Genomic DNA, 12,632 nt, shown 5'->3' with positions numbered 1-12,632 from the left:
TTAATATGATTCCTATACAGTGAAACTTCCCTTTAACGGACAGCCATGGGGAACGAAAATGTGTCCGTTAGAGAGAAGTGTCGGCTAACAAGAAGTCTGAGGGAGAAAAAAAAAAAAAGAAAGAAAAATCGTTAAACGTTTAATGTAAAATTAAATTAAAATATAAACAGATTTTGAACAATATTTTTGTAAATAATATACAATTACATACACAAGAGATAAAGAAAAATCGTTAAACGTTTAATGTAAAATTAAATTAAATTATATACAGATTTTGCACAATATTTTTGTAAATAATATACATACATACAATTGTGCTATGCATATTACGACTTTATCTTAAGAAAAATACATACAGTAATCACTTATTTTCTTCTGCACCTTCTTCCGGCTGATAATTTTGTTTTCAACATTTGTTTGGAGTGAAGAAACCATCGAAAGTCCTTCAGTAAGATACTTCAGCGGCGGAAAACATTTTTAAACGATTGATTTGTATGAGCGCTTCTTCTATTTTCATTGGTGGTTCATCGTTAATATGTTCTTCGACATAATGACCTCCTTCCATTTCTTCATCCTCATGAGGAACTTCTTGAAAAATATCGATGATAATGTCGTTGATATCTATAGCACCATCTTCTGTAGTGAGGTTCGAGTCTATATCTTTGTAGCCAGGGTCACTTGTAGCTGAAGTATCGTACATTATCAATAGATGAAGTTCTTGGTGTTCCACATTGCTGTTCACAACTTCAATTTTTGCGTTTGAGAAGCCAGACTTTACAAAACAGTTCACGACAGTTTGTTTTCTAATTGCGTTTACTGAAGAGGAAATCCACTGAATCGCATCTAGGATGCTGATTTTCTTTGCAAGGTCACTCGCACATGTTACGTCGTTCATGTTTGCAATGAGGTGTAGGTGTCTCCGTAGCCAGGTGGGAAGGAGCAGCAGTGCGTAGTACACGCTTCTTGATTAGACCGGGGTTCGAGCCCGTCACCACCAAATATAGAAGATGCGGAAAGGTCAGGGAATGACCACCGCATATCCCGGAGCAATATGGCCTTAGTTGCTAATGCTCCGAACAACAACAGCAATGAGATGTCTTAAAACACGTTTTCTGTAGTGAAGTTTAAAATTTTTTATTATCCCTTGATCCAAGGGCTGACACTCTGCAGATGTGTTTGGTGGCAGAAAAACGATTTGAATGTTGGACAATTCAATGTGCGGGTGAGATGCAGCATTATCCATGAAAAGAATAATTTTTCTGTTTTGACGAATCATGTTTTGGTTAAAGTGACTTATCCATTAGTTCATGATATCTTGTGTCATCCACGCTTTTTTATTAGACTTCCAATCAACATTCAAGATCCAACTTTATGCCCTTGAAACAACGAGGATTTTGTGGTTTTCCTGGATTTTGTGGTTTTCAACAAGAGGTTGTTGAAAGTCTCCCAGCATATTTGTACACAATAGTACAGTCAAGCGTTCCTTAGAAATTTTTCCGCCCTGGCACGTTTCGTTTTTTAGACTCATTGTTTTTTCAGGAAGAACTTTTAAAAACAACCCTGTTTCGTCACAGTTGTAAATATCCTTAGCTTCAAAATCACGACATAAATCTTCCAATTTGACGGTCCACTCTGTTACAACCCCAGTATCAACAGATCCACCTTCACCACTTATGGTTTTCCAAGAAATTTTATGCCGAGTTTTGAACTTGTCTAGCCATCCCACAGAGGCTTCGAACTCATTTACTCCCATAGATTTCGGAACCTCCAAAGCCTTTTCCCTAATAATAGGCCCATTAATGGGAAATTTTTTTTAGCACGTTTGCGACAAAACCACTCATACGTAACATTGTCAATTTGAAGTCCAACAGTTTTCGGGAATGATTTTTGAACCTGATCATTTCCGTGTTGCCAAAATTGTTTGAGCAGTTCATTTTTTTTCCTTTAGGATGTCGCTTACCTGCGTCTTTCCGATTTTATATTTTGCAGCGAGAGTGCGACACTATTTTTTTGCCGATCATACGGATTAATGAGTTCGACTTTATCTTTTAAAGTTAAATGTTTACGAGAAGACATTGTGCACTTCACACGACACTGAACAAAACTGAAAAACTGAAACTGAAAAGACGACCATATTCCCTCTCCCCCCCTTGCACACACCGAATTCATCAGAAGTTTTACACGTGCCTTAAAATTCTTGAAAAAGGGTTTAGAACCGCGACGTAAACCTTGATAAATTTCAGAGAATCGGAAATAGAAAATAAACACACGATTGAGGCAATACGTGGAAGAAAAGTTCCTAGAAAAAGGGCTGTAAGCTCGCCCGCTGTCCGTTATGGGGAGATCAAATTAAGTGCTAATCTAAACAAAACAGTGCAGATTGCCTGTCGGCGTCTGTTACAGAGAATGTCCGCTAGACAGAAGCTGCAAACACGTTAAAACCAATAGAGGTGAGTTGGGGAATTTGAAAATGTCCGTTGTAGAGAGATGTCCATTAACGAGAGGTGTCCGTTAGGAGAAGTTTCACTGTATATTATTCATAAAAACTATAATAGCCTAAACTTTTTCTCATAGCAATACTACTTATAAGAAATTTCAAAAGTAAAGATACAATTCCAATTTAATTTTTTTTTTTTTTTTATGATACTGGGTTTGAAGAAGCTCACTTCTTTGAGATGAAGCTCACTTAGTCATGAAATAGTGGATTTATATCTATATACAGGGTGTCTCAAAAATACACGGCATAACTTCAGGAATGAGTTCCTCATATGTAGACAATAAAAATATTTGATATCAACATAGTTCTGGAAATGCTTGGTTCCCGAGTTATTAACCGGAATGTCTTTCTCCCCCAGGTGATTTCCTTCATCGCAAGGTACTGACAGAATCTGGTGGTTTTCCATTTCGACCATGTACTCAAATCAGGAGCACGTGGATATGCACTTTATGTTAATTGTTCAAAATGTCCACCTCCTGCCTGAATACAGGCTTCACATCGACATCTCATGGACTCGCAAAGACGATGCCAAATTCCTGGCATGTTTCGTATTGTCTCACAACCTGCCACAATTCGATTGTGGAGAGTTTCCACATCAGCTACCGGAGTCAAATACACCAATGACTTTAAATGGCCCCACAAGAAGAAATCTAGTGGGTTTAAATCAGTGCACATGGAGGCCAGGCAGTTGGTCCACTTCTACCTATCCACCTACCAGGAAACCTTCGATTTAGGTAATTGCAGGCTAGGTGGCTGAAATGTGCAGAAGCGCCATCGTGCATGAAGTGTGCTTGTTGACGAATGATCAGTGGCGTGTCGTCCAAGAAATCAGGCATGTTGTTTTCCAGAGAGTTTCTGTACACCTACCCTGTGAGTTTGTTTGGAAGTACATGGGGCCCAAATAACTTATCACCAAAACACCCGCCCAGACGTTGAAGCCGAACGGCTGTTGGTGATGTGATGGAAGAATTGCATGATGGTTTTCCTCAGCCCATACATGCTGATTGTGAAAGTTTTAGATTCCGTCTCGCATGAACTGTGCTTCATCTGTGAATATCACTAAGGCAGGAAAATGAGGAGTTGTACCACACTGCTGCAAGAACCACTAGCAGAACATTACTTGCACAGGGTAATCTGCTGGTGACAAGGCCTTTACCCATTGCAGATGGTAAGGACACAGTTGGTGTTCTTGCAACACTCTCCAAATAGTTGAACGTTGAACAGCCAGTTGCATTGCTATTCTGCGTGTATTGATTCCAGGAGTTGCATGCACAACATCCAAAATCTCCTCCTCTACTTCAGGAGTCATAGATCTTGGTCATCCTCTGTCGGCAGCACGAGGTGTAAAGGTCCCATGTTCACAAAGGTGGCGATGGATACCTTCAAACGTTTTCCTGTCTGGATATCTTCATTCTGGGAACCTTTCGTGGTACAAACAATGAGCCTCCAGAGCATTGCCGTCTGCCAAACCATACATAAAGTGCATATCTACTTGCTCCTGATTTGAGTACATGGTCGGAATGGAAAACCACCAGATTCTGTCAGTACCTTGTGATGAAGGAAATCACCTGCGGGAGATAAGACATTCCGGTTAATAACTCGGGAACCAAGCATTTCCGGAACTATGTTGATATAAAATATTTTTATTGTCTACATATGAGGAACTCATTCCTGAAGTATATGCCGTGTATTTTTGAGATGCCCTGTATATTACTTCATATAAAATCTTGGTCACAATATATATTTTAAATTTTACTTTGTCTTAATTATTAAGAATTGCGATTTCTGTTTTCAAAGTTGGGAAGTATCTGAAAATAATGTAGTTTGTAGAGTAAATGAAAGTGATAATAGTAATTTTGTACGTTTACAGGGAATTGGTATATCAGTGGAGTTCTGTTCCCATATTACAAGGCATTTTGCTATCAGTACAGAAACAACTAAAGTGGAAAGAGCAAGAGAATCTCTTCAGGTTTTGGGAAGCTCAGTAAGCACGATACTTTCTCTTAAATAATTTCCAAGCAATTTGTAATGAAAAGAGAGATTTTTTAGAGATAATACTATTGATCAAATTGTGAATTGCAGGCCTGATTCATGTTGAAATAATTAAGTTTTGACTAGAGTAGTATTGCATGTTATCTTTTTGGTTTATAGCTATGTTCAATTCCATAAATCATGAAATTGAACATGCCTAATTATATCTCAACCCTACTTTCAAACAATTGATTAAGAAAAAAAAATAGTAATATTTTTTGGCAGAAAGTTGTAGAAGCACTTGTAGCATCACAAAAGTTTTCATGGTGATTCTGCTTTGCTTTTGAAAAGTCAGTAATTCTTACCTGCTTTTCTGAGCAAAAAAAAAAACCCTTCTCTCATGAAGCTCTGAAGAAGGAAGTCAATTCTGAAAAAAAGTTTGAAACATCTGTGAATATTTTTTTGTATTTATTTAAATATTTAAAAGGATGTACATACAGTGTGGGAGTAACCTGTGTCATGCCTCCTGATGTGTAAAAAATTGTAGTAAAATTTAATTTTAAAAATCACAAATGAAAGTGACTGGGGAATGCAATTCGAACGGCATTTAAAGTACAACATAGGTGGTAGTGTAAGTGCTAACACATACAGTTTAAATTCCACTCTTTTAATATGATAGGGGAAAGACTCACAGTTCATATTTACTGCTTTTAGTTTAGTACAGGTACTAGTGAGCTCCTCATGACATCAATTTTTATTCTAAGTGCTTCGCATAAAATTCCTTTATGTAGTTAGCAAGAATAACAAATCTATTTTTGTACTTCTCGAGTAAAGGTTTCAAATTCTAAAGGAAATAGATACACCAATTCCAAAAAATACCAAAATTATGACTTTGTCATGTCTCCATTCAAAGGTATACAAAAATTTTAGTAACTTAAGGACCAAATTAAAAAATATTACAGTAATATATACACCGATGAGCCAAAACATTATGACCAGCAAGTTGTTATGCAAATCAAAGCAACTGCAAGTGAACTACAGTGCGTGCGTGGATCAGGACACGGTATAAAAAACACCTGATACTGAGCTCCGTTAATCAGTGTGATTCATCCCCTTCCTTCTAGAGTTTACATAAGTAAAGAACTCTTTGCTGTGTTTCTTCGCATCCTTTGTCAAAGATTTCTCGTAATCTGCCTTCGCTTGCCTAACCTCCTTTGTAACTTGGTTTCAGACCAGCTTATATCTATCATAGGCTTCTGTGTCACATGTTAATTTATAAATATCCCATGCATTTTTCTTCTCTGTCACATGTCTAATTAGTTCAGCTGACAAAAACATAAAACAGTTCAAAGTAGATGTGGTTTGCCAATGTAATATTGGGAATATGAGTATGCTATTATGTCATAGGTCAAATGACTGCAAAGAATACAATAAACTATACAGACAAATAGAGTGTTCAGCAAATCTAAATGGGTTATCATGGTGGATTTTACCTTTCCAAGTATTGATTGGAACATGTGGTTGGCAGCTAATGCGTGTGGATGCCTGCTTTCTCTATCAACATGTTAGAGAAAAGACAAAATAAAGCAGCATTCTTGATCTGGTGATCATATAGTGTATTTATATGGGATTTATTTAAATAAATAAAAAAATAACTGCTGCCAAGTCTAAAGGGAAAGTAGTTTTTTTGGACTGTGGTGATTACAATGGGCTTGGACATGCTTTTCAGTGGGACTAACTGAAGTTAAATGGAAAATGTTTAGGGAAGTAATCACAGAAGCTATTAACTAAGTGATACTAAACAGTTTGGGTTTAATCTTAAACAAGGCTTAGCCCAAAATAGATTTAGTTTGTTGTTTGTTTGTTATTTGGTTTTTAGGAGCATTAGCAACTAAGGCCATATTGCTCCAGGGATATGCGGTGGTCATTCCCTGACCTTTCCGCATTTGGTGGTCATGGGCTCGAATCCCGGTCTAATCAAGAAGCGTGTGCTATGCACTGCTGCTCCTGCCCACCTGGCTATGGAGGAGCCTAGTTCTTGTATGAGGCCAGTAATATTTTAAATGACTGGGAAGCCAATGCTAGGAGAACAAGCTTAAATAACTTTAAGGGGTGTGTCAGAGTAGTAAACAATACAAGAAAACTTAATCCAACTGTTCTACAATAATGTTAAGGCATTGTCAATAAAATGAGTGAATTTGAACTCCTAGTTAGGACAATTAACACTAACATAATTAGGGCTAACAAACAAAAAGAAAAAAGGTATGATTACTTTTAGTGTAGCATGTATAATGTATTTAACAAGGATAGTCAAGATAAGAGGGGGTTGAGGAAACCTGGGAAAGTTTTTAAAAAGCTTTCCCAGATTTGGAACTTGTGTGGTGTGATATAGCCGGAAACAAAGGTAAAATGAGTGGGAGTATGTTTACAGACTAGAATACTGTCAAAGGAATGGGGCCTCTACATGCAGATTGAAAGGGTGAGTATAAGTGACTTTAGTTTGCCTCTTACTGATTGGAGCAATTGTGAGGAAAACTCGCCATGGGAGACAAAATTTTCAAATTAGTTTGATGATTGTTATTTATGTTAGCACATTAGAGCAATCTGTTATTAGCAAGTTAATACAGCTCACCTCCTCATGCTGAAGATGGGTACCACTTTGTTGCTGCCCAGTTAAGATGGCACATATAAACCACATGTGATGTACATTTGGACAAACTACAACATTCTGTAAAGAATACGATGTTAACTGGCAGAGTTGAACTCTGTTCCAGGTGCCACCGCTACACTGAACAGTTGCATGTATATATTTGTATATATTTATATATATGTAAATAAAAAAAAAATTATTTAGCACATTAGAGAAAATACTAGTGGTGAGAATATTCTAAATCTCATTGTCTTCCATAAATCAGATAGCACAGATAGCTCATTGTCTTCCATAAATCAGATAGCACAGATAGCTCATTGTCTTCCATAAATCAGATATGGGATTCATAATCAATGTAGAAAAGTTGTAGATAACACAACTGATGAATTGAACAGATACTTCACAGCAAGGAAAAACTGTAAAAGTTGTTTGAGCAGTATGAAATTTGTGATATTGCAATTACAGAAGATTGTTTATTAGAAAAACATTTCTGCCTAAAGTCAATAAGGCCTCTAGAGTTTAGGAGGGAATGCACTGAACCTTTAAGATTAAATTATATATAAAGGATTCCCTCCTGAGTCCATCCTTTGACTCAGGAGAGAATCCTCTGAAATGCTACCATATCAGCAACACATAAAGCTGACTCTAAGAGTGAAGTGAGTAACTGTCAGTCTGACATCCCCTCTGTCTGACAGGCGTTTATATAGAAATGAAGGAAACACAGCATGAGTTTCTAAAGGGAAAATTTTGTTTACTCTTGAGCAAGATGTAGGAAATAATTTTGACATTGTTTATTTGGATTTGCACAAGAGGTTATTGTATAAGCTGTGACATGTTGGAATCACAGGTAAGAGTGAAAGATGGCTGCAGGAGGCAGTTGTTACAATAACATATTTGTATATTCTTTTATTAATTATTACAGAACACTTAGAGATAGTATTTATAATTCTATTGCAAATGTATATATTAATGAAAAAATAACTTTTTTTATATACTTAATTAAAAAAAGTATCATGCACACATGTTAAATAGAATGGTGTGATTTATTCAGAACCACATGAATCACCCCAGGGGCTCAAATCTGGTGAGTATGGGCTTCACAAACCCAGGGTCCTGAGATATCATCATTCTTCTCTTTCTTGGTGATTTCTTTCTACTTCTCTCTCCCTCCCCAGCCTCAGGCTTCTTTGCACCATATGGATAATAATAATAAATAATACTCCCAGGATTTGTCAATATAGCTTTCTTAGATATAATGACATTCTTTTGTAGAAGATAGCAACTATCCTGATAAGAACTTTTTTTCCTTTCATTTGGACGTTTTCAGTATTTAAAAGACTAAAATAAAATTATCTCAATATTGATAGAGAGTGATGTCTGATTCTTACGATCACCCATCTTAGGAACCTAGTAAATTAATTTTTTTCCCCATCATAATATGAGAGCCAGGATAAGCTTTTTGTTTCAACTTCGTACTGCCAGCATTGCTAGTTCTGCATCACTAAGGGAGCATAATTAAATAGCAACAATAGAAGAGAAGAGACTTGACTGGATAAATTAGGTACAAGTAACCTAGGACCATTAGCGTTGAAAGTTTATGTAATGTAATTCTGTTTCTGCCTTAAATAGGCAAGGTATAAAGTTTATTTTTTATGAAAACTCCAAACACAAGAGGTATTAGAACCTATAGTACTGTACATGAGTTGAGAAGATAAAAGAAGATACTTGTTGACATTAGACTTGAACTTCTGTAGATTGTAATTTTCAAGAAATATATATGAAAAAAGGCTGTTCCAGAATACGGAAGTTGAATGAACAAATGAGGAAGAAGAAAAGTTGGATAGTAAAAGGATGTTGACTGGATGCAGAATTTGTTTGGACTGCTTGGGAAGAGAGAGCTGGAATTATTAGCATTAGCTGAGGCATATGATGCAAGAAAGCAAGCCAAAAAAAAAAACACCCATTTCACCCATACTGTCACTCCAAATGTTTGTCTAGTTCAGCCTTAAATTTATTTAAGCTATCAACTTCCACACATCTATTCTACAACTGTCTTTCCTTAATATGAATCTATGCTCCCTCAAGTTCTTAATAGGAGCAAGTGGAAGTATCCCATCAGTATTGAGCCTGTTAAAACTATTCAAGGCCTTAATACACCTCAATCAGAACACCCCACAGGTGCCTAGTCTCCAGATGTTGCAACTTTCAGAACTTAAGCCTCTCTTGATAAGAGCACCCCTTTGTTCCTCTTACCAATCTTCCTGCCCTATTCTGTACTTGTTCTAGCAACTCTACATCCTTCCTAAAATGAGGCTTCCAGATCTGTATGCAGTACTCAAGATGTGGCCTGACCACTGCCTTATACAAGGGGATAATCACCTCCTTGTCTCTGCTAGCAAAATTCCTATATATCATTGACAAAATTCCATGACCTGCTCTGGCAGCCCATCTGCACTGCTCAGAGAACTTCATATCTTAGTGCAAAATTATCCCCAGGTCTTTTTCATTCCCACCTCCCCGAGTGTAGTACCACATAGTTGGTATGTTTCTCTTGGGTTTGTGCTACCCATATGCCAATGTTAAACTTCAGTTGCCACTTCTCAACCCATCTGCCTAACTTTTCTAGATCCTGTTGCAGTAACATACTGTCATTAAGAACCCTGCCAACCTTTGTATCATCTGTAAACTTCAACATTAAGCCTGATATATTTTCATCAATATCATTGATAAATATACAAAACAAAAATGGGCCCAGCACCGAACCCTGGGGGCTCCATTAGTAACATTAGTCCACATACAGTGTCCATTTATTACCACTCTCTGCCATCTCCCACTTAACCATCCCTTTATCTATTTATCACTAAATGCTATACTAGCAATTTACCATTAATGCTATACTGGTCAATTTATACAGTAGTCTTCCATGTGCAACAGTATCAAAAGCTTTCCTGAAATCGAAGTATATGATATCAAAATTATTTTTTGCATCCAGTTCCTTTTTGACTACATCGTAGTATCCAATCAAAATATTTGCCAACATTAAATGTATAACTTTTCAGCATTTACTCAGGATTAAAGAAAATTTCTGCGCATAATCTTCTTATATGTTACGTGCTGATCTGAAGAGATGTAATACAAGTTAAATATTTATCTTGCCAATTGAGGGAATGTACGAAGCTTGTGGAATCCTTAGTTCGAGTGCAGTGGATATCAATATTTTAATGGTAAATAATAATGTGCATATTAAAAAAATTCTACTAATTAATTCAACATTTCGTTTACTACAACTGTTTCCATGTCTGAAATTTGAAAAAAGGAAAAATGTTTCATGGAAGATGTAAGTTGAAATTTAGCTTTTCATGCCTGTGATGCTTGGGAACTTGTTTCATTCACATGAGAATAGTTTCAATAGATTCCCCCCCATCAAATAAATACTTAAATCAAACAACTTGATTTAAAGGCATGGCCATTTTCAAAGAAACTGTTTTATGCAAATGATTGTTGTGCTTTATTATAATGTGTTGCTTTAGAGTGAGGAGGACAAAAGTTTATCATAACATAACATTTAACTAAAGCGCTTCGAGGGCGCGAAGAATTAGACAATGTACAAGTTTTGCAAGAGCAGCATATTATTATGCAGTAATTCTAAAAAAAAAAGCGAAAAACGGCATCATTTTAGTTATACCTCATAAAATTTGAATACCTTCACCACGAGTTGCCATGATATTGCACTACTTCAAATAAATAACTTTTCACCAATGGAGAAGGCTATTGTTACTTATTCTCGGGGAATACCACCACTCAGACGGCACCTGTCTGAGTGGTGGTATGGGTAGGTAGGTACCCTTGAGATGACAACAGTTATGAAGTATAACTCCACAATATGAGAGATGCCTGATGGTGCGTAAAGTGAATTAGACTAAAGTGCTTTAAGGGCTTAAGCCTCAAGCTGTGAAAGAATTAGACAATGTACAAGTTGTGCAAAATCAGCATATCAGTACACAGAAATTCTAAAAAAAAAAAAAAAAAAAAAAAAAGCTAAAAACAGCATTGTTTTAGTTATGTCTTGTCATCATTGCATCACCAGGGTACCTACCAACCCACCGAAGAAGGGCCAAATTATTATTATTATTAGCTATATGGTGCAAGGGAGCCAGAGGCTTATGCTGCACCAGCCAAAAAAAAATTTCCTGAGTGAGAGAGAGAAAGTAGAAGGGAATCACCAAGAAAGAGAAGAATGAAAATATCCAGCTCAGGATCCTGGGTGTGGTAAAGCCCAAAACTCACCAGATGTGAGCCCCTCCCTGAAACGGTGCTGTCTGGGTGGTGGTATCTGCCAACAATAAGTAACAATAGCCTTCTCCATTGGTGAAGCGTTACTTATTCGAAGTAGTGCAATATCATGGCAACTTGTTGTGAAGGTATTCACAATATGAGATATAACTAAAATGATGCAGTTTTTAGCTTTTTTTAGAATTGCTGCATACTAATATGCTGCTTTTGCACAAACTTGTACGTTGCAGAACATTGAGGTATTGCTCAAAACATCAAAGGCAGATATTGTTGGGATTTCAGAGACGTGGTGTCACACAGATATAAGGAATGCAGAACTCGAATTTGGGGAGTACAATGTCTACAGAAAGGATAGACAGGATAGGAAGGGAGGAGGGGTTATGCTATTAGTTAAGAAACACATAAAATCCAAGGAAGTGAAGCCAGTCGACATCGCTGGACAGTGCAGTGTCGAGTCAGTTTGGTGTGACATAAGCATTGGGAGATCAAAATTGAGAGTAGGAGTGTGCTATAGGCCTAATGACTCTGATGAGTATAATAAGAAACTGTACAGAGAAATAGTGGGCCAGTAAATCAGAGAGTCTTATAATGGGGGATTTTAATTTTCCAGATATTGACTGGAATTTGGGGGCTGGTCACTCACACACTAGCAAGGCTTTTGTGGATTTATTGGATGATTGTTTTCTACATCAGCATGTTCGGGAGGCAACTAGAGGGAGTAATACTCTTGATTTGATTATCAGTAGTGATTCTTCATGCATTAAGAATCTGCAGATAAATGAACTACTAGGTGACAGTGATCACAGTGTTCTGAAGTGGGAGTTACTCAAAGAGGTAACTACCATTAGGGGTAAAGGGGAGGGGTATTGCTTTCGTAAAGGCGACTACGATGGACTGAGACAGTATTTAAATTCTATACAGTGGGATCAACTGATGATGTTACCAACAGCAAATTCAAAATGGGAAGCATTCAAAGAACTTATCTTGGAAGCTACTAGGCTTTACATACCAACTAAGAAATATTGTTCAAGGTTTAGGCCTAAATGGATGTCAGATGAACTAATGAGGCATATGGCAGAGAAGAAAAATGCATGGGATACATACAAATTATCACGTGACACAGAAGCCTATGATAGATACAAGTTGATCTGTAACCAAGTTACAAAGGAGGTTAGGCAGGTGAAGGCAGATTACGAGAGATCCTTGGCAAGGGATGCGAAG

At 37.0% G+C, this 12,632-nt stretch overlaps 1 protein-coding gene across 1 annotated transcript in view; it reads left to right on the top strand.

Annotated features, from left to right (window-relative positions):
- Positions 1-12,632, top strand: part of LOC150084418 (NPC intracellular cholesterol transporter 1-like) — a 594,638-nt gene that overhangs the window by 554,055 nt on the left and 27,951 nt on the right. Inside the window, exon 29 of the mRNA XM_090376055.1 lies at positions 4,368-4,481. Coding sequence (XP_090232181.1) covers positions 4,368-4,481 — 114 coding nt within the window. The remainder of the gene's footprint in view (positions 1-4,367; positions 4,482-12,632) is intronic.

The sequence above is a fragment of the Mastigoproctus giganteus genome, chromosome 6, assembly GCF_048544385.1.
Source record: "Mastigoproctus giganteus isolate SK-2022 chromosome 6, ASM4854438v1, whole genome shotgun sequence".
NCBI classification, from domain to species: domain Eukaryota; kingdom Metazoa; phylum Arthropoda; class Arachnida; order Uropygi; family Thelyphonidae; genus Mastigoproctus; species Mastigoproctus giganteus.
The sequence above is the reverse complement of the archived record's forward strand: the minus strand, read 5'-3'. Positions and strand labels throughout refer to the sequence as shown.